The sequence below is a fragment of the Phyllopteryx taeniolatus genome, chromosome 1 (assembly GCF_024500385.1).
Source record: "Phyllopteryx taeniolatus isolate TA_2022b chromosome 1, UOR_Ptae_1.2, whole genome shotgun sequence".
In the NCBI taxonomy this organism is placed as follows: Eukaryota; Metazoa; Chordata; class Actinopteri; order Syngnathiformes; family Syngnathidae; genus Phyllopteryx; species Phyllopteryx taeniolatus.
This window is the reverse complement of record NC_084502.1, coordinates 4,741,591-4,766,961: the sequence shown is the minus strand read 5'-3', so window position 1 is coordinate 4,766,961 and position 25,371 is coordinate 4,741,591. Positions and strand designations below refer to the sequence as shown.

The window sequence follows — 25,371 nt, the reverse complement described above, 5'->3', positions numbered from 1 at the left end:
GCCAGTATAGGAAGTGGTCATTAAGATGATATGGAGCTATAACATCTTCCAGTCTTCGTTGAAAACTAACTACAAGATGTTAGAGTGTAGCTCACAATCTGAAAGGTGGGTTAAGATGAAAAAAATGGAACTAAAAGGATATATCCCACCCCCTGAATGACTAATAAACCCATTAAAAGGTATGTCTCAATACATTTGTTCATAGAGTGCGTGATGACTTATTGATGCAGTAAAAGCAGCGGAGTGCACTTTTTACATTTTTAGCAGAAGTTAGCGGTACCTCTTCCAGTTTGTATGTGATCATGGTGAAGGCTCTGAAGACACTTTCTGTGGATCCCGTGATGGTGATGATCCTCTCTGGACAGGAACCTTCTGAGATGTTGACCCGAGCACTGCTCTGCAGGGACAGAGGTCAACAGATATGACGCTTTTAAATGGTTGACTTGGTATAATGGACAAAGTTATGTTTGTCAGTTGTTGGTTACCAGAATAACTTAAAACAACAGAACTTCGTTAGAGACTGTGGAATAGACCAATGAAGTGAAGCATTACGGTAGACATTATTATAACATTATTTCACATACCGTATGCGTTGTTTGCAGCAGTGGGAAATGGACTTACTATAAGGAGATTTTTCAGGTGCCTGAATTTTAATTGAACCAGAATAAGTGCTGAGGTGGTACAGTACACTTACCACAAATCTAGCTAAAACCGCATTACAGTGGAAAGTAAACCAACTTTGAACAGCAAATTAGCAGGTCAATTGTCCAGAGAGAAAATAATACAATAGCTACACAGTAGGCACACATGACACATCTAAAAACTGGAAATGAATCAATACGTTACTGCATACGTAAACCAGGAGGAGGAGCCTTTAAGGTAAAAAAGCATATTAAGTATTTACATCAATTATGTTACTTGTAATTGTTTGTACTACTTTGCACCATAGAGTGCTGAGTTTCAATATTGAGTTTTGAGATTTGAACAATAAATGTTCTCAAAGATCTTTTTTTTTTTTTTTTTAATTCGCTACATGCGGAATGTCACATGACCAAACATGGAAAACAAGTTCACTTACTCCCTGTGTATGCTAAGCTAACAACCATAACTGCAGTTTGATGACATATTGTTTGAAACGAACAAAAGTTTGTTTTCTCTATGGCTGGTGTCTTTGAATAAATACAATACATGTATATCATTTATTTATACAAATATGATATCTGTAAACACGAACAAAGCCCAAACATCAGCTATTATCATCTTTGGTGTCTGCGGTGATATCTTGTGTTTAAAAAAAGACATTTTAAGTTGCCATGGGGCTTCGTCACAGTACCTTTCGCCATTTACCCGAGCCGGGAGAAAGTGCTTCAACCTGTTTTGCCGAATGTGGAAGTAGGTTGCTCATATATCTCATTTAGCTTTGTTAAGGGACTATATAACCCATTCAGAAATACTTTCATTATAATTTTTACACTTACGTTTATATTGTAATATACCTGTATATCATTAAGTTACCTCATTTGATATGAATTTTAGGCCATATCGCCCAGCCCTATGGAGTAGCGATGCTAACTTAGCATCACAGTGGAACATAACAGTTGGTCAGGAAAGAACGAGAGACTGAAAGCTGAAAGACGGACGATTTTATGTAGCCTCTCCTCTGGGAATTACTGCGGTTACTGCATTATAAATCTTCTGCCTTCATCTTCTCCCATTCAGCGTCCTTGATTTCAAGGTTTGAGTCACATGAGCAGTGACAGGACAGTGCTGTGTCCTCTGGGCCAATATCTCCAGTCAGTCCAGTGAGTCATGCTCCCACTGTGACTGTGCGGCCCACTGGGGGGTGGGGAGGAGGATGACGGCATGAAACTCATACAGTTAGTAACACAAGCCAAAAGTGGCTGGCTGGATAATGCATGGTTGGATGACCACCACGGGGCGACTGTTTAGTCCAGCGGCTGTGCAGGGCTGCATTGTCGCATGACCTCACACTTCTCCTGTTTATCCGTCCGCCTCGTCAGGACCACAAAATAAAACCTTCGCAATTGGAGAAGAAATCAAATGTACCGCTGCAGCGTCGGACTAATTACATTGTAATAAAAGGCGAAACAACTCATTTGATAAGCTGCACCCTTGGGATTTATGAAAAGAGATTCGAGTGGAAAACCGGTGTTGTTAAACATGAAACGAATGAGATAGGGATCTGGTGAGTGAGCAGCTTGATAAGAGACAAAGAAGTTAGGATTGAAAATCACATAACTACAATACTTAGAATAGCGCTTAGTACTGCAGAATATTTGTGAATGTCTGTCCATTCGTTAACAGGCTATTTCCTGACCTAAAAGGTCACATACTGAGAGACATCGAAATCCTGGCGAGGAAGAGTCCATTAACGCTATACAGTGTTCCTTCGCTATATCGCAGTTGATTGTTCGTGATGTTTGTGCAATGAGTGATTATTTTTTTATGGGTTTTTACAGTGTACACTAGGCAAAAAATGTAATGCCTTCAGTGTAGTGTCACGTTGTGCCGCAACATGCCGGGCAGCACTAATGTCTACTTAAAGATATGCCGCTTAATTAAGAGCAAGAATAAGTGGCAGAGAATATCCCCAACTAATTTCTTTATTAATTTACGCCTGTATTGTTGTATACTCTTAGTATGTCACTAGCGAAGATCTCCCCCTTCCCTTTCCGCTCCCGAGCCAGTCAACATAACAAACACGTGTGCTCTCACAAGTGAGTCTTCCACACGGAAGCAACCAATCATAGGAAAGGGGGCGGTCTTAGTCAAATATGAACAAAGCGGATACAAAACTGGGTCAAACAGAAGTACGTAGCTGTCAGAGGGGCCTTTTCTGGACACTTGTATGACAAAACCAAGGTGTTTTTTTTTTTTTTTTATGAAATTGACACTTTTATATGTTCCATGTTAGAGAGTCACTCTATGGAGGCCTAAATAGACAAAATATGGGACATTTAAAGTAGCAGTAGTTTGAAGGTTTGTAATTCCTTTAACATCTATGCTAATTTCTGTTTGCCCATCTATGGGGTTTCACATTATATACTGTATATTTGCTTATGGACTTTCCTTAGACACAATTATATGGTTTGGTTGAACATTTTGGTGTTTAAAAATACAATGTTTGATTTGCTCGTTTTATGTGTCAGTTTTACTGTAAACAAATAAACAGCTTTGGAGAACTGTGCTTGCGAGAGAGTGACAACACGTGCTAATACTTTAGAAATTGCATTTTAATAAGTTCAAGCGTTTTTTTAACAACCGTAAATCTTTCTTTATTTGTTCTCTCTAAATTGCAGATTTGTTATTCCCTCAATGAATATTCATTATAATTGAAAAAAGTGATAATTCCTTCATCCTCTTCTTTTTTTTTGTTTTTTCCTTCATGAATGAAAAATCTCACCTTCTTTATTGGTCCATGCCTCAGCTACCCTCAAAGGTTTGTGAAACAGATTTGGCGTAATGCTACAAAAACAAACTAAAACCAACCAACGAAACCTCCTACCTCACGTATTGCACTTGGTGGAAGTAACAGCAGGTTGAACTTAAATTGATGTCCTTCGAACATTTTTTTTGTTTGCACACATAGTTACATCATAATAAGAAACAAAAGAGCAGATAGCAAAATAGGTCAAGGGTAGAAGTTAATATGGGGCCGGCGATGAAATGTGGTGTACAACGTACCTCCTCACGTATTCGTTTCACAGTCTCTCCTTTCTGGGGGGTGGGGAAAAAAAACATAATGAAGGGCAGCTTTAAAGCATGCTAAATAATAATAAAAAAGACAAACTTAACTTTAAGATGTGGCTCTCTATTCAAAAGCCTCATTGGAATTCATCAGAAAGTTGTATTGCGGTGTTCTGATGTAATACCGTGTCACACAAAGCAGCATCAGACACATTTGTGTGAGAAGATGTCTGACTGATTTAATTGTTGTGTATGCCATGGAAGTGTGTACCGAAGACCTCCTACCAGGGACAAAAAGATCTAACAAGTTCAAACTTGTGTCACCCTCCTCTGTTTCTCCTTACGTTGAGTCACATCCGCCTCCATTTTCTTCTCACTGGTGTCACTCGTCTGTTTGCACCTTTGCCCACCCACTGACGATCTCTCCCTTACAAGAGCGTCTTAACCACTATCATCTCTCATATTCTACGAGTAACATAGGATTTGTGGTCCTTTGCGATTCTGCTGTCCTGTTTGCTATTGAAGGGGAAGAGATGAAAGAGGGAAAGCTCGTGTGGTGGAGAGCCGGTCCATTTAGTTCAAGTGGTGCAGATCAAGTGCCTCTCTGCACCAAACTCATCTCTTCCTCTTCTCTTCCCTGCTGGATCATTCAGACATGCTGTATCATCACAATCAAAGAGAAAGCATCGATCTCCAGATATTGTGAGCCCTTCCTTTGTTGCCAAACAAAACAAAGATTTTTTTTTTTATTCGTCGATTAAAAGACATACAGTACAGTGGCGCCTTGAGATACAAGTTTAATCTGTTCTCTCCCATTGAAGTGAATGGAAATGCCATTAATCTTGTCTCATAAGGAGAATATTGTACTGAATAAAGCAAAGTATGTACATAAATAATTTAAGAAATTAAAGCATTAAGCAGTTTGTAAATCATGATTAATTCATTGCAGCTCCCTCTGGTGTGTGCAACTTGGTCTCCGGGGGGCAGCAGAAACAAACGAAGAAAACTAATATAACATCTGTTAGTGACTCAGTAACTGCAATAATAGCACTCATTTTTCACATCGAATAAAGAACATATGCCTGTGAGTATTGTTGTATTGTCTGTCTACATGCGTTGCAGCACCGTTTGTTGTTCAAATATCCTTTGTGTTACAACATCGCCACATACAGTAGATGCTATGCGTTAGTCCATCTATGACGTTTCTTATTATGTGTTAACATTAAGCTAGGTGAGTTAAAGGCAACGCTGTGTGGTTGTTTGAAATACACAGCATGAAATTATTTTGTTTTATATTTAGTTTGACAGTAAACTTCAGCTGGGAGTGGGGATTAAACAGCTCGAAGCCTCTTTTTGGAAGAATTGTTGTCCATCTGGCTAACTGCTGCTTGTTGTGGGGAAAATAACGGCTAAACGACAGCTTGTATCTCAAAAAACATTGGGTCACTCGTATCTCGAGCCACCAACTGTACAAGCTTTTTTTGGAACGTGACGTCGTAGCGTATTGCAGCATTTGTCGAGGCATAATTCTTTTCAGCACACTTTATATTGGTGTGAATCTATTTTTTGTCCCTCCACCTTGGTCTTCTATTGATGCTCTATGCAGGTGTTTTATTTCAAGGCAGCTGGGCCCCACCGAATTGACACCACGAGGGCCCACTGTGGGCCTACGGGAAAGCATCCGTGGAGTTCAGTTTCAACAGAAGGCTTGCAGTCAATACGCTAATGTCTCCCCCCCCCCCCCCCCCCCCCCCCCCCCCGTCCCCTCTTTTGATGGATTGCTGTGTTGCATTAGAGGTAATGGAGGTGGTTGCGGGGTTGTTTGAGGCAATTACATTTAGGCTACCTCAGATATTCCAACCAGGAGGCTTTCTGCTGACTTCAAATAAAAGTAGGCAAAAGGGCTACGGTTCTAGAAAGGCTTGTGAATCATAAAAGGTCCCAATATGGGCTATGACTGAGAGTAATGGATCCATATAAAAATGCAAATCAAAGTATCACTCAAAACTGAAAATTACTGCTGTGTAATTAAGCTCATTCACAAACATGCATAGCACAATAACAAAGATCAAGCTTACCTTTCCTATGATGCTGCCAACCTCCTATAATACAAATAAATACAAATTCAGAAAGCAAGGCAAAAACATCCCCGCAGTCTGTGGCATCTGCATATATTTTATATTTAATACAGACCAGTAATTCAGTTGTACAATTAATGTGGATAAGTAAAGCTGTAGCCGTAGTGTGTGCCTTGTGGGTGTGGCATTTATATTTCATTGGCCTATGAATCAGTTATGATTGAACCGGATGAAGTCTGCCTAGCAACAAGGGACCATGCAAAATGGAAAGCGAAAGAAACCAAGCAGTGTGTTGATCTATATTGCGTGGTATGCTTGACAGCAAATATTTTGTTCCACTTGTGAAGTTTCATCATGACTGTTGAATGATTTATTTCTTTATTATTATTATTATTATTATTATTATTATTATTATTATTTATTGTGTGTGTGACCAAAGCAGTTGGCCGGCCTAATTTTCCCCTTCAAAACTTAAGACAGTACAACAGCTTTATTATACATCATTTCTTTGAGAGCGCTGCGCATAATTCATTAGACAGATGCAAAATGTGCAGCGCGTGACACAAAGCAGCGGGCTTTTTACCTTTCCGTGCATGAGCAGTCGTAATGTGAGGGTCACTCCCAAGCCCCCGTCTCCAAAGTCCTGCTCACAGTTCATAGTGATATGGGAGTGGCACGCAGGGAGACGCATGAACAAGGCTCAGCCGCTGGTCACGCACTCAAACCGAGGCCGGCGCTCGCTGGCTGGCTGGCTGGGTCGCCGACGTCCTTCAGTGCGCCTCTGAAAGAAAGAACAGAAGGGAAATTCATTCAACCCTCATTCAATCAGAATGCAGGCTTGAACGCAAGTATATGCACATAAAAAACAACCCCAACAATAATAATACTAATATATTTAATATTGTATAAATTTTTATTTTGTTGAATTGGCTGGGTTGGGCTTACATTTTTTAGCTTCCCAGAGCAACCGTCAAAACTAATGACTGAGCTCATTTTAGGGGGGAATTGGATGTTTTTGTTACGTCTGACAGCATTATGAGTTGAATGATTTTCATACTTTCCAACAAAAAGAGCTCCAGTAAAAACAAATTAGATTGCGGGTCTTACAAAGCAAAACCAAACATCTTCTTCCTACTTTCATTAGTTGGACTGATACTGATGGTTGATCATAAAAAAGTCATAATGACCACCCCGTTATGTACAGGAAATTGACCAGGAGGATTGGCAGTGTGAGTAATTGTCATTTCCTCGGAATGTTGTCTAAGTGATCATTTGCAAACTGTAACACTTGCAGAGATTTATAGAAATAAAGTGCTGCATATTGATGTTTATGTTTTCTGCCTTGTTAAATCATTGTTGATAATGATTGTGAGAAAGCATTAACATGATTAGCCTCTCCACATAGAACATTATTAATCAGAATCAGAATCATCTTTATTTGCCAAGTATGTCCAAAAAACACACAAGGAATTTGTCTCCGGTAATTGGAGCCTCTCTAGTACAACAGACAGTCAATTGACAGAGAACACTTTTGAGACATTAAAACATCGAGAAAAACAGTCACCGAGCAATAAAGGGTTGCTAATATTAACAATTCAAGATAATTTGACCAAATTTGTTATTTCAGATGTAACAAAGTGGTAGTCGTTCACATAACGCAGTACTAAAGAAATTACTCTTAGTTTCCAAAATGTTGGTGGCACCTGGTCTACGGTATGTTTTCAAAGACGCAAAATAATGAAGTAGCGCTTCTCCAGCTCGTTTGTTAATGTTTTTATGGAATCAAAATGTAGTATTTATGTACTTCCTTTTGGTTTTGGGGGGGATTTTAAAAACAGTGCTGCAAGGCAAGAATTTGTTATCACACTAACATTTGCTAATTAGGCAGCACCGTGCCTCTGAGCCGATTTCTCTCATCTCGCAACATTTTTTCAAACTCGTCCTGGCATTAACAGGAAAATGAATTTGCTAACACAGGTGCAAACAATTCTTCATTTTAAGAATTTTTTTATTAATCTGACTTAAGTCTTCTAAAAAAGTTGTTATATAGGGAGTTTGTACTGAAAAAGAAAAATCACTTTTTGGCAAAAGGGCCATTATCATTATTATCGTTATCAAATTTGATGCACAAGATGTGACCACAGATAGCGGATTTTTTTTTCTCCCACAGATCATATTTATTATGTGCTACTGTCATGTCATAATGACTCTTTTAACAAATACTGTATGTGAAAAATGGATTTTTTTTTTTCCAACTGCAAATCGCGCTCTTTAATAATACACTTGATACAAAATGTGCACAACACAGACTTGTTTGTAAGAACTGCTGGCGAATGTGTCCCATTGTTTCTTTGTGTGATATTACAGTAATGTCCACTGGAAGATCAGCACAACAGACAGTCGAGGTTTCGGCCTTTGGGAATATAGTATGTCTGTACTGCATTTCAAGGCAATCCATTCAATAGCACTAAAATGAGGGCCACTGGATTTTATTGGCAATTTAATGACACTCGGTAACAGGACGCTCGCTTCTCTGACTAATCAAGGTCACTTGTTTGCCAGGCGTATTCTGGGCAAACTGCTGCTTCTCTGCTGACTTTGCTGGACATGCTCTTGTGTGCGTTTCATAAATCTGCATGCTGTCAGTAGATGCGGTGAGCTATGTGAGGCTATCATGTTTAATAAATGGGTATTATTTTAGATGAGATCCAACTCCCGGGAGATGTGTTGTAGGCCGCTTTATTGCTTTTGCTTAGTGCACAAGGCCATTACTGCTTCGTTGGTTTATTTATGCACTTGAAGCTGGCAGAGACAAGCTCAGATGCTCGCACACATCGCTCTTAAGACGTCATAAAGCTTGACTGCCTGTATGTGTTTATTCCTCTGTGGGACAGCATGTCGTGCCAATCTACCAGTAAGCAGTAACTGCAGCAAAGACTCATTTCGGCGGATTAAATTGCAGCGAATGCATCGTGCTCGGCTTTTTTCGAGGGAGACGCTCGGACTTGTGACAGTCAAAATTCCACCCGCGTGTAAATTCCATTTATTTCAAACTTAGGTCAAGAGGTCGACGAGAATATTTGCTGGCTGTCAGCTGCAGATTTGAAGTCGAGCGATCGCAAATTTAACTTTGGTCTACATGTGTTCAACACACGTCATCACAAAGCACATTTGTGCCATACGTGGGTTAGTGTCATTATGGGCACGGCTAATACTATAAGTGATTTATTCCGTTAAGACTAATGGTTGGAGTAATCAGTATTTACAGTTCTGTGGGTTGATAACAAGGCATGTTCTCTGTGTTCGAGCGAGGGCGGCGAGCATCTGAACTCCTCATTTACAGAATATCAAGCAACAGCATTCCAGGATGAACAGAGACTCTTTGTTCTCAATTAGCCCCGCTTGCACACGAGAGAGAATTTGCAAAGCGAAGACTGTGGAGCCACTGTCACAAGTCACCACCAAATGTGTCCTGACATTTCCCAGAGCCGAGGAGAAACCAAACAGCTTCCGGAAAAGAACATCTCCTCTATAGCGGCAATCAAAAGGACATACAGCCTCATTTAATGAAACATGGTCAGGAAAGCTACTTTTACGCAGCGTGACAATAAATATTCTAATTCTAATTATAAATACGCCTCATATGTTTGAGTAAGAACACCATTTTAGGGCATTCATTTTTGGCATTTACAGATAGATTTTTAAAAGGAACAAAAGAGACATAAAATCTCAAACCCTACCAGTGAGATTGCCAAAATGTAAAATTCTTGTAACCTTGATCCTGCCCTCAATTAGGCTGTGAATTGAATTATTACAGATGAGTTTTTGGTATAAGTCAGGACCTTTTTTTTTTTTACCATTAAGGGTAATAATATTAATGCACAGCAATAGTAATATAAATGCTAACAGTTTATACACAAAACAATTACAATGAAATGATTCAGCAGCATGACAACTTCTGTAACCTTACTTCGTAACTCAAGTAGACTATTGTATTTTACACCTAAATAAGGTATAAAAGAGGCACACAAGGCAGGTAAGTAAATATGTAAAGTAGTAATAACTCGACTTTTTAATTTTCTGGTTAAATAAAAGTTTTAATTGATTGACTGACTGATTGATTGATTCGGAGTTGTGTTTATTGGCCTTAGTTTTAACCAAGACGTTAAATGTTATCTGTACTACTCCCTCCTTTGCCTTCAAATGTAAGAATATGCATGGTTTTGATTACCGTATCATTAGGTCGTAGTTTGATGTCATTTGTATAGTCTTTTGTAGTTTTATATTTATACATGATGTTCTGTTCCATCTGCTTTTAGTATAGTATGACGAAAAGTTTAATTTCAATATGAAAAAAAATCATTCGATGAACATGAATTTCAAATCTAAACAAATCCTGCAAATTCAATCTGTTTCCTTCATGTTTGTGAAAAAAGGTATACTATAGTATGTGCAACATGATCTTAAGATTTTCATTAATTCAGTTACACTCTCTTGCATTCAATCAATATTTGAAGTCAAATTCAATCTTAAATCTTACGTAAAATTCAACCTTGTTTTATGAACCACGACAGGTTTAGTCTGTTGTTCTTATATCCATCTTTGTTGAATGAACGCCATCCTCCATCCATCCATCCATTTTCTATACCACTATAAGATCCACACAAGCACGGGGGAAACATATGCAAACTACACGCAGGAAGGCTGCAGCCAAGATATGATCCCACAACCTCTGAACCTTGACTCGGTCATTGTTAACCAGTTGGCCACCTGAACTACATAATTTTTGCCCAGTTAGTGTTGTGTTTGTTGCTAGTACAATGATAAAATACCACAAAATATTTATCAGTGTTTCAGTTATATTCAACATTTTACATATACAGTACAAACAAATCCATTTAAAAGATGAAGCCATGCAAACAAAGTATTCATATTTACTGTAACAACGTAGCCTCCAATTTTGCAGAGGGTTAAATAACAATTAAAAATAGTATAACCATCAACCTCCAGAAAGCATGTCTGTATGAATAAGTACAACAAAATGCATTTGAACTCTTGCCTTAGCGCCTTATTGGAAAACTAAATGTCGTCAAGCAATACACTTTTTAAAAAATAAAAATGGACATTTTGTCCCTAAAATAAGTGAACAAATCCACCAATGGATAGCATGATTTAACTTGATACGATTCTTAAAATAACATCTTGTATTTTAAAATTTATTTTCGTCCTGCTTAAAATTTAGAAGAAAAAAAAAAGTCAGAATTATAAAAAAAAGTACAGCAAGATGTTTTCACTAGAAATAAGATAAATTCACTTGGTAAGATTTTGAGTTGTTTGTGATGCGAATCTATTAATAGGAGAGTTGGCTGAACGGGAGCATGAGGTAATTTTGCTTATGTACATGAAATTAGTTGGCAGAAACCACGAAGGATTCCTAAAAAGAATCGCAGAGAAAGACGTTTCATCACCTAATTTTTGTGGCTATTTATCACAATATGCAAGTTTGTTGCCAATTTATGCCAAGCAAAGCTTGTGTACAACAGCGGCACTCAGGTTTTGCCTGATCCTTCCACAATTACAGACAAATGGGACCCAAATCCATGCACACAAAACTCTTGTCCAGCCTGCAGCATCCAGACTAGTTCTGTAAGTATTTCTTCTAAAGGATTTGTACCTGCATAACAATAAATTCCTCATGAATTAAACATGAATGCAACTCAAACGATAAGACATATTTACAGTTGAAGAGTAGCCAGGACAACTTTCATCATTGCTTTATGTTCCTAGTATGAAGAACAATAGTTAATAGTTTAGTAGTCTAGGTATCTTTTATTTATTTTATTGTTTCTTCTATATAAAATATAGTATGTTTTATAATTAAATGGGGAAAATATGAGAGAAAATTGACATTCATTTCATGCAATTTCAAGTAAAATTACCTATATTGGGATACAGGAAGTCCTCGAGTTACGATGTACTCGACCTACGACGTTTCGACATTACGACGCCCGTGCCTCGTCTGCAATTTTGTCCCCAGCACCATAGTGTTTCTGCTTAGCTAGTGCATAGTGCTTGTCTGTGTTTGTACGCCGGGAGTATCTTTGCCTTTTTCGCCCTCTTTTTTTCACACTCTCAGCAGTAATGGTAAGTACAGCATCTTATTTTTTTATTTTAATGTATTTTAGTTTCTTTATACGAAGTGTTAACCTTTCCTGCTACGGTCACCTGACCGTGGTCAGGAGACGCAGGGGAGACGCCTTCTCCAGGGCCGAAGTTGTCCTCCTCAGGGTTAACTCCCTTCTCTCGTTGCACAGCTGAGCTGGGTGGCGGGAACAATAAAGGCACGAAGCACCGATTTGCTGCTTTAATGGCTTTATTAGCTCCTCTGCACATTGAACGTCAACGGGTCATCCGCTAATCGCTACTCTTCCCTGGTCGCCGTCACTACACTTGCCACTGTAAACACTCGCACCTGTGTGCACGCCTTCCTCCTTCACAGTCGCCGGACGACGCCTGCGCAATCCCGTCTCACCCACACATCGACGCACACGTCCACACACACTGAGCTTGCTGTCACAATCATGTGGGACAATACCCGTAACAGAAGTATTTCGACGTAAATTTCGACTTTAACGGTGAAATCCGACTTATGCGGAAATTCGGGTTACGTCGCCAGCGTAGGAACGGAACTCGTTCATAAATCGAGGACTTCCTGTATACACTAATATTTTGCCCATTTTGGAGAGCAGTAGGTGTACCTCATGTTGTGACTGGTGAGTGTATATGAATGATTTCTAGATATGGTGAAAACATTCCTGAATGTATTTTTATGAACGTGTTGAACAAGATCTATCTTTAGTGGTCTTATCTTTAGTAGTAAACACGGAGAATCGGCCACATCAAAGTTGTCCCAGCTCAAAGCGTCCAGTGCACACATTTTGATAGTCAGAGGAGGTTTTTTTTCCATGCCATTTTCTGTCCAGAGCATCCACACCAGAGAGACTGCCAAGATGAAAAGGAACTTTTACAACCAGCTTGTGTTGAGGACTTCGCAGCCCACACCTGTTCTGAGACAAACACACGTCTCTGCTGCGAACGTCAAAGAGTCGACTGACTGGGAAGGCTTAAACCAAATGCACACTCCTGGTATGTATGGTGAAAGACGCACTCAGGGTTCCCCTCTGCATATAGAACATAAAGAGAGACCGGCCATATTAGCTTGAGTGTCAGCTTGGTAAACGTGGGGTTTCCCCAGGGTGTCGGCACATACACAGCAGTACGTGACGCTGTCAATGTGAGTACACGTGCAATGGTGAGGGCACGAGGTGGAGGACCATTCACACACATGCCTGCACAAATCCCGAATCTCCGACCCTCACACACACATACGCATAAAATGTGCACACGTTCAGCTGTTGGGATAAAAGAAGGCAACAATTCACACACTGCGATGCACACGGGAAGGGGCTAGTTGAAATACAAAAGCGGACAGCCTTTGATCTAAGGTGAAGTCGTGCTGGTGGGCTTTTAGCAATAGGGTCAGTCATGAAGACACTATGGGCAATATTTTCATAAATGGTGTAAATTCGGCACAGTGGACAGTGAAACTTTGTGCCAGAGGCAGGTAAGACGGGGATTGGTGATTTCATAGAATGACGCAGCCCGGCAGATCTGAAAGTGGGTGAGGTGTGCAACAGTTGGGTGTGTTTACATCCGACTTAATTTGCCACCAATCAAACCTCTTGTTCCCTTTAAATATAACGCAATGACAGTCTCGACAGAGACGGTGTGCGGAAGAGGACGATGTGTAATCGCAGCAATCCGTGCGTTAAGTGGCGTTTCGTGCGGCAACACACAATGTGAGCGGGTATTCACAACAAGCCGGTGATAACCACTGGCAACTTAAATGTCCATGGACCTCATTACAGTATCTGTCTGCCTGTGGCCCGATCAAACTCGCCAAAGTCACGTTAGACCAACAATCTAGCCTGCACTAGCAGTTAGACGTGGTCTGAGCAGGCGTAAGTTTGACTGACTTTCTGCCACCAAATTGTCACTTCACCATGTTGTGTTGAAGGACACTCCCTGTGCCGGAACGCCCAGCTTGCCGGAGTCCGGTCTGTCAAATTGGCAAAAACACGTGCAGCGAATCTCACGCTTGCATGAAAATCAGGATCGCTTTCTATGAAAATAGAGCCCATAGCGTTAAACTTTTATTCACCATTTCAGTTTTCTTGATTTTAATTTTTTTAGTGCGTGTCCTAAAATGGCACCCAATGATGCACTTTGGCATTTAGCAGGAGTCGCTCCTTCCCCACTATATAACAACTTGAGCGCAACTATAGCAACTATCTGGCGCAATTGCAACATGCTGTTAGCTAGAAAGTTTTGCCTACACCCTGAAAATGCGTCTTACCTTCGGGTTGTCTGCTGGCATGGCTGTTTTTTAGCACCTCATTGTCAGCCCTGAGTGCATACGTCTTACAGAAAAAGACGGAAGAGTAAGGAGGAGGGAGAGAAAAAAACAAAAAAACCTACAGCGTACATGGGGGTGTTCAGGCAAGCGTGGCCGCTTTAGAGCGCCTTGTTGTCTGCCGTGAGTGCATGTACAACACAGAGAGAAGGTGGAAGAGTGAGGGGAAAAGAAAGCTTAACATGACAGATCAGGGGCTTCCCGAGTGCCTCGTTGTTGCAGCGTGGAAAAGCCCCAGTGACAACCAAGTAGGAAATATTCCAGCCACGAGACGCTTTAAGGCGATAATAGTTTCACACCTGAAACGTGGTTATGTCTAAGCATAAGAAAGATACTACGCGAAAGTAGCATCCATTTTTCCATGTTGTAGAACTGGTATTTGATTGACAGCTAATAGTTGAGCGGGGCATGGTTTCAGTGCATTCAGTGGAAACGCCCACAGCATCTGAGAGTGATTTTTTAAGCCTAATTTTATATACTTGGTGATTTATTTATTTATTTATTTTAACCTTAAAATTTGGCATGGTTGTTAACAACAGCCTTGTCTGTGCTGTGTCATGAATAGAAGACATTTATTTTCACTTTCCACGGACTTTAACTTTTTTTTTGTGGTCATAACACAAAATTGCCAGCAGCATGTAATCTTTTTTTAAGCATCGTTTTGTCTGTTAAAAAAGGTTCACTCATGCTCAGATAAAAGCTCATCTTGGGACATAAAGATATAATTTTGGATATTTCACGTCATATTCATGCTTGATTGGATTATTTTCATCAAACGTTCCCCCCATTTCTTCTAATGTACTGTGGCGAGGTGCAATGAAAGACATTTTGTACAACCAATACTACTTCAATGTGGAATATCATGCATACATATAATGCATATTACCAGTTTCTTTGCATTTTACAAGCATACCAGGTGTATTTGATTCAACATGACATTATTTATTCACTGGCGCTACAATACATTTCCTTATGAACTAGTTGTATGACTACTGCTGTGGCAAATTGAACTACACTTTTATTTTATTATTTATTACTTACTAAGGGCCAACAGGCAACACCTTAAATCTCAGAGTTGTCTTTTCCTGCTTAGCATTCCCCAAAAATGCTGCTTTTGTACTCTTTTTACTTTTTCTATCTATCTATCTATTATTCAGATCCTGCTTTGATTAGCCCGCCGGTATGCAAAAACCTCTGTTGGACCAATTTACCATATTACGCAAATAGTCCTCTCGAAATTGGACACAGACAGCAATTGGACACAATTGCAGACAGCAAGGCTGCATTTGCTCTCTTTGCTCTGACAATCAATATTTTTCTCCATATTTTGATGATTCATGACCAGGTGTCACTTAGTGATCTATTGAGACTAGGGCTGGTTGGACACTGCAGGTCTTAATGCTGCTTATCGAATATAGTGGTCCCTTATCTCAAATCATCTTTCCCCTTGGAAAAGCACAGAAATGCCATTAATCTGTTCCGGCCTCCTCAAAACACCCAACAAAAATCTATCTTTATAATGTTTTTAAAAGAAAAATAGCATGATATAATACAGGGCTGGCAAAAAGTAGGCTTACAGTTATTTCACGTTTTAGATCTTTGCGTTTTGTTTAGGCTATAGATCCCAAATATGCATTGTAACTCAGAGGGTTGGCATTGAATGAGCTGTGTTTTATTTTCTTATAATTTTTATCCGCTGTTTGCAGGTCTTAGTAATTATCCAGACCATAGTTCTAAGCCGGTATTACTAAGCCTACTTTTGGCCCACCGTGTACAGTATTCTACTTTGTAAAAAAACCATACAGAAATTACATAATATAATAGAATGCAAATAAACAGTTTTTGGCACATTTTTTTACTTCAATTAAATGGAAATTGTGATGCACCTTCTGCTCTGTGCCTCTTGGCCACCTGGGGGCAGTATAATACAGACATAGAGACACACACAACTGACTCGGTAAGCTGCAGTGATATTGATAATTTTACACAAAGAATAAAGAAAATATTCCTGTGACTATTATATTGCCTATCTACATATGTTGCTCCACCGTTTGTGTTCAAATATTTGTTGCTTAAAGGGCTATAATGTCACAACACCAATGCTATTGGTTAGCCCGTCTATGGTGTTTTGCATTGTTTCCTAGCATTTAGCTAAACAGAATTTCTAATGGAAAAGCAAACACACTGTGGAATTCTCTTATTTTTATGTTTTGCGTTATGCTCAACTCCTGCTTGTTGAATAGTGAGTTGAGTTCACCGCCACGATACACATCATATCTCAAATCTTTGCTTTCAAGTCAAAGCAAAAAAAATTAATAAATGGCCCGACAACGGCTCATATCTTGAAAAACTTTTAAGTTGGATCATTCGTATCTCAAGGCACCACTGCTTATCTGAAATCGGATATCCGATTACCGTCTTTGTAATTCTACTTTTAAGTGACCCATATTTGATATACTGTACATTAACTATGCTTATAAAAACGAACATGCTACTATTATTACACGCACGTACAGAAATGAAAGCAACAACACGAAAGTGAGCAAACAATGAAGGGATGGATAGAGCTCCGAAGCATATTTAGAGGCCCACAAAACAGCCATCTATTTGTCCATGTTTTTGTGTAGACACCTAGGAGTGGTTGTTATGGATTGGATATACTGGCTAGGTAGACACGCATGCATGCCGATAGCTCCTTTTTATCCGCATGTGATTGAAGCTTGATTGAAGCTTGATACTGATTTGTGACTAGATGTGTTTTTTTTTCTGCGTACACTCTATACACTTCATACAAATATGAGGGGGAAAAAACCTGAATGAGATCACTTGTAACACGTTGTTGTAAGTCCGGTTTTTCAGAATCATCCTTCAGTTTTGCTGATTGTCGACAAAGTTTTCTCTCAAACATAAAAAACTTTTCTGTTTCTGCAGCCCAAACTATGCTTGCATACGTGAAATGACACAATGAGAGCATCTTCCCCCTAGACTTCGACAGTGATGAAGACACAAACAACCACAAAAGGGGAAAGAAAATGACTATTCCATTAGTACTTTGTGCTCGTCTTCACTGGCGGACAGTTAGTCGCTGTTGTCTTGCTCAAATTTAAATGAGATCCTCCGGGTGCAAACATTCGCTCACAGCTGACACACAAAGATACACACACGTAAACAAGCTTGATTGACATTTGCGAGTCCTGCCTATACCTTGGAGAACGTGCCGAGGAGCTACATTCACAACTAATGGCAGAATTATCTGAAATGCTGGCAGGTCTGACTTCATGTAGACGTTTCTTGATGAAATGAGCAATATTTCCTTTTGATGAACATTTCAAACTGCATGTTTGGATACGCTTGAATCACGTGGCGGCCACAAGGCGAGCCAGGGTTCATCCATAAGGTTGTACTTTGAGATGTGCATGTGGCATTTTTATAAAGCTCATCTCGAAATATATTTTTTCATTATTTATACCTGCCTGGTATCAAACCGCCCGCAGGATATGTCTCATTGATATTTTATGTACATATAGAATAACTGTCAACATATTTACATTTAGAACGATTGAACTTCCCTTCAAACATGCACGATACAAAACAACAAAGATTACAATATACTGTAAATATCCCATACTGAAAAATCATGTACTGTCAGTCCAAAAAGAAGTGTTCTCCGGAATACATACAGTGGATATAAAATGTCCCCACACCTTGTGTTCAAATGCCAGGTATTCTGTGATATAATAAAATGAGACCAAAATAAATAATTTAAACTTTTTTCCACCATTGTGATCAATAATCGAAAGCAGAAATAAAAATAAACAACTGCGATAATGTGGTTGCACAAGTGTTTAACCCCAAATAAAGGTCAGATCTTCTAGTGTGCTCTTTTTTTCGCTTTCTAGCTGAAGCCTGAATGTTTTGTTTTTTTTGCTAACACTGACTGCTACTTGGAACTGTTCATCATGAATAAAAGAACATCATACTTACAGTGAAGCATCTTGGTGGCAGCATCGTGAACAGGGGCTGTTTTTCTTCATTTAACATGAGCTTGAACGTGATTGGTTAGTTCTAAACACAGCCGCATCTGAGTTATGCAACCACTATCTCAGTTCTTTATTTTATTACCCCTCTCGAAAACATTTTTAAAAATCAATTGCACTCCACAGCTTATTGGTCACAAAGGTGAAAAGTTTTTGAAATGATTTCCTTGGTCAAATTTTTTTATGTATCAATACATACATATGATGATATATGCATAATTTCCACATAAACACCCCAAAAAATACCTATACACTTACAGTACATACAGTAGTACATTTATATAAAACACCCATCCATATAACCATTATACGTCAAATCTTCCAAGACTTAAAGGCGCTTTTGAAAAACGCCGTCCCACAATCTCTCCAAGGAGCTGAGAGGCGAAGACTCGAGCTGTGAAACAGGAGATGCTTGAAATGAAAGAGCAGTGCTTCATCTCTGCGAGTGTCTGTCTCAGCTATGTCAGATATAATGGGAGGGGTCAGTCCTTGGCGCACAGGGGACTGTCCTCCCGATCAGACCTTGGCTTCATTTAGAGTTGACGCATAACCGTGCCAAAGCTAACCGCTTGTCAGCCACAAGGCCCTCCAGAGACCCTGTGACTGCATGCTGCTCCCTGTGCCTGATACTGTTTGAAACACTGTGTTGTATTACCTCTGGCAACAGCAGGGAATATATATCTATATACTGTATTTCTATAAGAGCTGTACACCAGTGGTGGGAGGTAACTGAGTACAAATACTCTGTTGCTGTGCTTAAATAGATTTTTCAGTTATCTGTACTTTGCTTGGGTATTTATTTTACTGGCGACTTTTTACTTTTGCTCCCTACATTTGAAAACCGATAAGTGTACTATCTACTCCTTACTGTGTCAAAATAGGGGTGTTCCTTTTTCCGACTGAAAGAGATGACGTAAAAAAGACAAATACAGAGTGGTTTACTGTAAATCCGATGCAGTTGAGATCGTTATTGCTTGAGATCTTAAACAAGGGACAATTGACGACAGCAACAGATTCAGAGACGCGAAATATTTCCTATTCGTGGCCCTATTGTAGAGAAGTGTTAGACGTTTTTGGCTACAAGAATGATTTGTAGGCTACAAATTGTGGCTAATGCCTTGTGTCTTTTTGCATCCTAAAGAACCACACAAGAGCTCCTGGTGTTTTTTTTTTTTGTTTAGTTTTTTTTGTTTTACGACAAGTATATGTACTTATACTTAAGTACAATGTGTGAGTACTTATACCAGCTCTGTTGCTGCTCACAAGTCGGGAATGTGATGTTGCGTAGCATGGGCGCTAGAAACCATGATAGCACAAACATATGAATTGATGGGAGGTGCTAATTTAGCATCTTAGAAGAACTAGTCAACCAACCTGGTTGTTTATCATTTAAATTTGATTGAACTAAATATTGTAACACTAACATTAGCACTGAACTCAATAAGAGAGGTGTCCTGGCTGGTCCAACATTAGAGGCTACTAAAAAGAGGATTTTTGGGGGGTTTTCATGGCAATGACAGAGACAGCCATCCTTTCCGAAGGTGTGAACTTATGCTAAACAGCCACTTGAACACATGCCTTGTAGTAAAAAATGTGCCGGAGCTTATAAATATAGAGCACTGTCAAGTTAGATAAGGCTTCTAAAAATCTCCCTCATCCCCTCAACTCTCTTATCTAGACAAGAAAAGATTTCTCACCGTTGTTGCAAACTGTCGTTCCTTTTTTTAGCAGCGTGTTGACGGCCCAGAAGCTCCAGATTCTGCAAATGACTACATTTGCAAGGACTGCATTATCTCTGTGTTACTGCCTTCCTGTCACTACACCTCGTAGTCACGTCAGGCTCAACCTCTGCTTTGGCAGAATTTGCATACTTATGAGTGATTGGATCCAATACGGCTAATGAACAGCACTCTAATGGAGACACTAAATGGGAGTCAATCCTCTCGCCATCGGTTTCTGTGTCTGTCAGGCTGCTGCAATATTTTGATAATATGAATATCCTTGAGTGGCCACTCCGCATGTGACCGCGACTCATCAAGGGTTCGTGCAGTGACTTTCAGCGGTCTTCAGTTTTTTTCCTCTGCCCGTCCTGTCAAAATGACACAAATGTGCAGATAACGAACCTTTGGGTTTATTCTGGGATGTCAGTCGTTATCTCCTGAGTGCTTCCAGACCCAGAGTCAGTGGTGTGGCCTTATTTACGCAAGCTCTTGTTAGCATGAGGCATGAGTCAACTTGTCACGCGTGATTCCCTAATCGCACTGGCAATTTAATCTGCAAAATGAGTTTCTTATTATAGATATCTTAAAAGTATGGACATCTGGTTTTGGATGGAAGTCCTGTTTTGGACAGATTATGCAGCTTGATTTCTAGTGTTTATCCCTCTTGATTCAGAATTAAAATTTTCTGGTCTCTTGGCTTTGCCTTGACTTAATAATGACGTGCTTCTTATTATTAAGACCATATCTCTTTCTGAATGGTTGCCAGCATGGCGGAGAATACACTTTGGCAGGATATTAACTTCGGCTTCTATCCCATCGCTTTCACTGGATGAAGGTCACACTGTATCTGCAAAATGACTTTCCTCGCTGGAGCTCGCGTTCATCCCTGCTTTTCTCCCATCCTCCACAGCAGAACAGGAGTCCGAGAATCTGACACCTCGCAGCGCACAGGAGGAGAGAGGAGATGGGAGGAGGTCGTGGAGAGAGAATGGAAGCAAAATGAGAGCGATAGACGGCTGGAAGGAGGGAGTGAAGAGTGGATCAATATGTCACCGAAAGAGGTAACCTGAGAAACTGGTCATTCTTGCTGCAGCTACAAGACCCCTGTATAAAAACAAAGGGCCCGAAGCCCTTGCTCAGACTGAATCATAAATCACAGGTGAAGACACTCCTTCTACACAGGCACATAATTAGCATGTTTATGTCATCACAGGTTGTCAGCGTATCATCTGGACTCCGACAGTACTGTGCACTTTGGTATTACATAAGCTCCAAAACAAACTGCGCACAAACCCAAAAATAGTGTGGTCCCTGTTAAATATTTCAGGCACTCAGCAGCTGAAGGGGGTGATAAAAAGCTACTGTCGTCATTGGTCCCATACACAAAGACCCACTGATGCAGATGGCCAGTTGAAAGAAGGCTGTGTAATACACATGAAAGGGGAAAGGTAGTCTTTCGACATGACTATTTTTTTTAAATCCACTTTTCGCACAGTGCGGACTCCAGAAAAGCAGCTCCTTGAGGGGAGGAAAACAAATACCAAATCTTCTGAGGCAAAAAGAGGAGACAAGGAGTGTCATGCGGGCCGCTGGGTCTAAACAGCAACTCTTACAACAGTGTTATCTTTTCATAGCGCGGATGGCCCGCGGCGCTGTCAGACACCGGGTCAGGCTTAAGAACAGTGGCGAGGGTCACAATGCCTTTCAAATAAAGAGTCCCTTCATTGCTCAACAACAAGCTACATCACAAAATGATCTGAACTGTTCGCGGGCACTGCGAGATGACAAACCGGCGTTCATGTGACTTGATTCCATGTACGCCCTTTTTCTACAGCAGAGCCCGTTTCATGCTGCAAACACAGAGATAAGGAGCGTGGTGCAAAGATCTGTTTCAATCGACGAAGCGGGAGAGGCTGAGGTGCAAGGCCCTGAGAGTCGGACGTTATTAGATAGCAACAAGCACAGGTTAATTGCTCACAGGCAGGTTAATTGCTACATGCGATTTATCTCAGAGATTGTAGAGGAAATTAATTTGTATGGTAACAAAGGTCCTGCGAAAACAAGATCTTTATTAAATCCTTTTAAATGATGCTTCAAACAGACAAACGGAAGGTGCTCATCTTATGTCTAGAGCAATGTAGCAATCATTTGCTATCGATTTGAACTGAAAATATCAATACTATGAATGAAACTACACTCTCCGTATTTAGCGGTATAAACCGTTTTGCTTCCCCGCAAAGGACGGAATCACGCAGGGTGCCCGTTTGAGACCATTAACCCGCCAGAACAATGTTTTATAAGAGTGTTTGCCAACCTGCACATATGTCGTGAGAAAAATCTCACAGCATACTACCAAACAAAAATGTCACAAGAAGTATGAATACAGAAATAATTTCAGTTGTTTCGCAAGTGGATTTATTCTGTGTGAAATCCAGGCTTAATTGAACACAAAGCTGATGTCAGCAGGAATCAGAGACTTATTGTGCTGTATGAATGGCAACAGGTGGATACACAGGTTGATTGTACATTCGCCCATCTACAGTAATGGAAGATTATTTGCCTTTCACTATAAATCGCTGGCATAGATAGGACTGTAACTAGATTTGATCCGTATCTTGGTTTCTGACCCACGGTTCAATACACAATTAGATTATTTTTATAAATAAATATCATAAATATATTTTGATAAATATCGTGATAATAATATTTAATTTATAATAATTATAATGTATTATATAATAAATACATTTGTCAGAGTTTTCTTATGTAATTTCGCCGTGTTTTTTTTTTTTTTTTTAAGCACTAAAAAGTCTGGCTCTTGTCGAGTACGCTATTTCTGTTCTCAACATGCTCGCCAAAATGCTCCCATCCTGCTGACCTAAATGAGCTCGGAGGGTACGCAATTTTCTCATTTCTCCGCTCCGCTCTCTTCACGTAGCTGAACTAGCATTAGCGGTAGCCACAGTTTTGCTCAATCTGGTCAGATGACCATCACTGGAAAATGTAGTCATGTGTCACACATTTGGAGGAGCCTTACTGAATAAATTTAGCTTCAATCCAGCCTCACATATTTTTAAATGAACTTAAAACAATAATATAAATTCTATTAAGTTTGGTAGCACTGTGAGCTCAAATGGCCGTGTCTGGATTGGAGGCACAAACTCTGTGATTTGGAATGGAAGAGTCACAGTTCTGCCTTTTCAAAGATGATACAGGGTCTTAGAATATTGTGATTTCAGTTTCGATATGTTTCTCGTTACAGATTTAATAGCTAATAACTAATCATTTTCGGACAAACTAAGTGAAATTGAAAATTTTCCCACAGCACCCCTGATGATCTCTCACGGTACCTTAGTGTGCCACGGCACCATGTTTGAGAACCACAGTTTTTAGACGAGGAGAGGGATGATTGGCAGCTTCCAGACGCTGGAGGAGCACGTGACAGGTCTGGCTTGTGTTATTTATGAAGTCTCTCAGTCCCAGCCCCCACTCCGCAGCACAGATGCAGGTGGGGTTTCATTATTGAAGATGCTCTTCCAGTTTTTATTAGATCTCCCTCTCTCAGAGTGCATTACGGAATTGCATTTGGATGGAGAGTCGGCATTGCATGAGGGTCTGTCTTTGTAGCCCTGGAGTGCATCTTAACGATGTGTGTGCAACATCAGCCAACAGCTTCTTCTTCTTTTTTTTAATTTTTTTTATTTTATCAATGCAGGCAGGCTTGTGTGTGTATATTTATATTCAAACAGCACACAAAACGACACATCTTTTTCTTATTGAGCTCCATGTGTGGATAGGAAGATACATGTTGATGTATTGAAAAACAAAACAAAACAAAAAAGAACATTTTGACCAAAACATTGAGGCCATAAAACGCTTACAGTCCCACCCTAAGTGATGCGCAATTCCTCACTTGTGTCCTACTTCTTTCCACTTTTGTTTGAGAGCACTCGCTGCAGGCTGGCGGGGCATTTGCAAGATTCATGAGCATCTCCAGGCTGTGAGGACCATGATTCTCTGCATCAATCAACGGGTTCACTCCCAGCTGTTTATTGATTCTATTTTACAGGCTCGAAGAGCAGTGTTGGGTTTAATGTCAAAAAAAAAAAAAAAAAAAGGCTTCGTACACACTGTTAAATATTAGTGAGTAAAAATAACAATGCAATAAATTTTGGTACCATGGCCGTGTCAGTCTTGAGTATGACCCCGAATAGCAAATTGATGAATAACTGACGCTACCATTAGGAGTGATTATAATTGCCTGTATTAATAAGTTAAACCTTACATAGTGTATACCACACCCTTTAATAGCATTTCAAATGCTTACAAACATCTTCAAACATCAGTGTACACTTAAACACACAGCACAGTAAAAAGCTTACAGCTAAGCACACACATACACAATGCGCAATACCTGTCCGAACATGGCAACAACTCCGATGATGATGGCGGTGATGATGATGCTAAAGAATGAAGTGCTAACCGAGCACCTCAGTGTTGACAGACCCAAAAGTGCAATATCCACGCAGCGTGGTTATGATCAGCTGAGCCGTCGTGACGGACTCCACTGATTTTGATGCCGGATTTAGTCCTAGTTTTTGCAGAACTCGCTAGCGCAGCATAGACGTGGGCGCCGCCATCTTATCTATCAGCTCCCGCTGTCTGTCACAAATCAAACGCAGCTGCTGCTACATCTGTAATTGGGTGAGCGAGTGTGTGAGGCGAAACATTTGACGAGTCCCACAACAAATGTTTTTTTTTTTTTTTTTTTGCTCTGACAACTATTTTGGCGTCTTTACGGCCGATTTTGACCATTGTCGTAATTAAAGAATTGCGACAATACAACAATTTAATTTAACAAAATAGCGCACGGGTAAATATCATTGTGCAACACTTTTCTTACTATAAAACTCTGCAAGTGTCTACATTTTCAAATGATCACTTATACAACATTCGTAGTACATCACAATGTCCCATCATGGGAGAACTATTTTTAGAACAGGCCTGTGGGCACCATGTTGGTTACCTCTTCTGTAGACAATATTTTGCCACCAAAATTTAAACACACACACACAACAGCCTTTTGCCTTCCGCTGCAGAAAGGACAGTTAGTTGAATGTGTTTTTGGTGTGTTTACAGGCAACAGTAACCTTTTGTCGTCTCAGTTAAAGAGATGCTACAATGCAATGAATATCATACGTACTATTGACAGTATTAGTATTTTGCAAGATTAAACAAAAATGTTTTTTAAATCCAGACTTTATTTGCCACGTTACAACATACGAATAGGCGAATTTGCAAATGCCCAGTCGCAAATATGCGGCGTTCCACTATACGTGTTAAACCATTTAAAA

The 25,371-nt window shown here is 39.9% G+C and overlaps 1 protein-coding gene and 1 long non-coding RNA gene across 3 annotated transcripts in view; one reads left to right on the top strand and one right to left on the bottom strand.

Moving 5' to 3' along the window:
• Nucleotides 1–25,371, bottom strand: part of pcbp4 (poly(rC) binding protein 4) — a 57,294-nt gene that overhangs the window by 31,017 nt on the left and 906 nt on the right. For both annotated transcript variants that reach the window (XM_061761671.1, XM_061761761.1), the window contains exons 2-5: nucleotides 6,370–6,567; nucleotides 5,787–5,810; nucleotides 3,706–3,738; nucleotides 281–397 (exon numbers count right to left, since the gene is read on the bottom strand). In XM_061761671.1, the coding sequence (XP_061617655.1) occupies nucleotides 281–397; nucleotides 3,706–3,738; nucleotides 5,787–5,810; nucleotides 6,370–6,477 (282 nt within the window). In that variant the 5' untranslated portion in view covers nucleotides 6,478–6,567. The remainder of the gene's footprint in view (nucleotides 1–280; nucleotides 398–3,705; nucleotides 3,739–5,786; nucleotides 5,811–6,369; nucleotides 6,568–25,371) is intronic.
• LOC133471827 (uncharacterized) lies at nucleotides 10,634–24,724 on the top strand. Its single transcript, XR_009786390.1, has 3 exons — nucleotides 10,634–12,932; nucleotides 20,928–21,078; nucleotides 23,343–24,724. It is a non-coding gene; the product is annotated as an uncharacterized LOC133471827 (long non-coding RNA).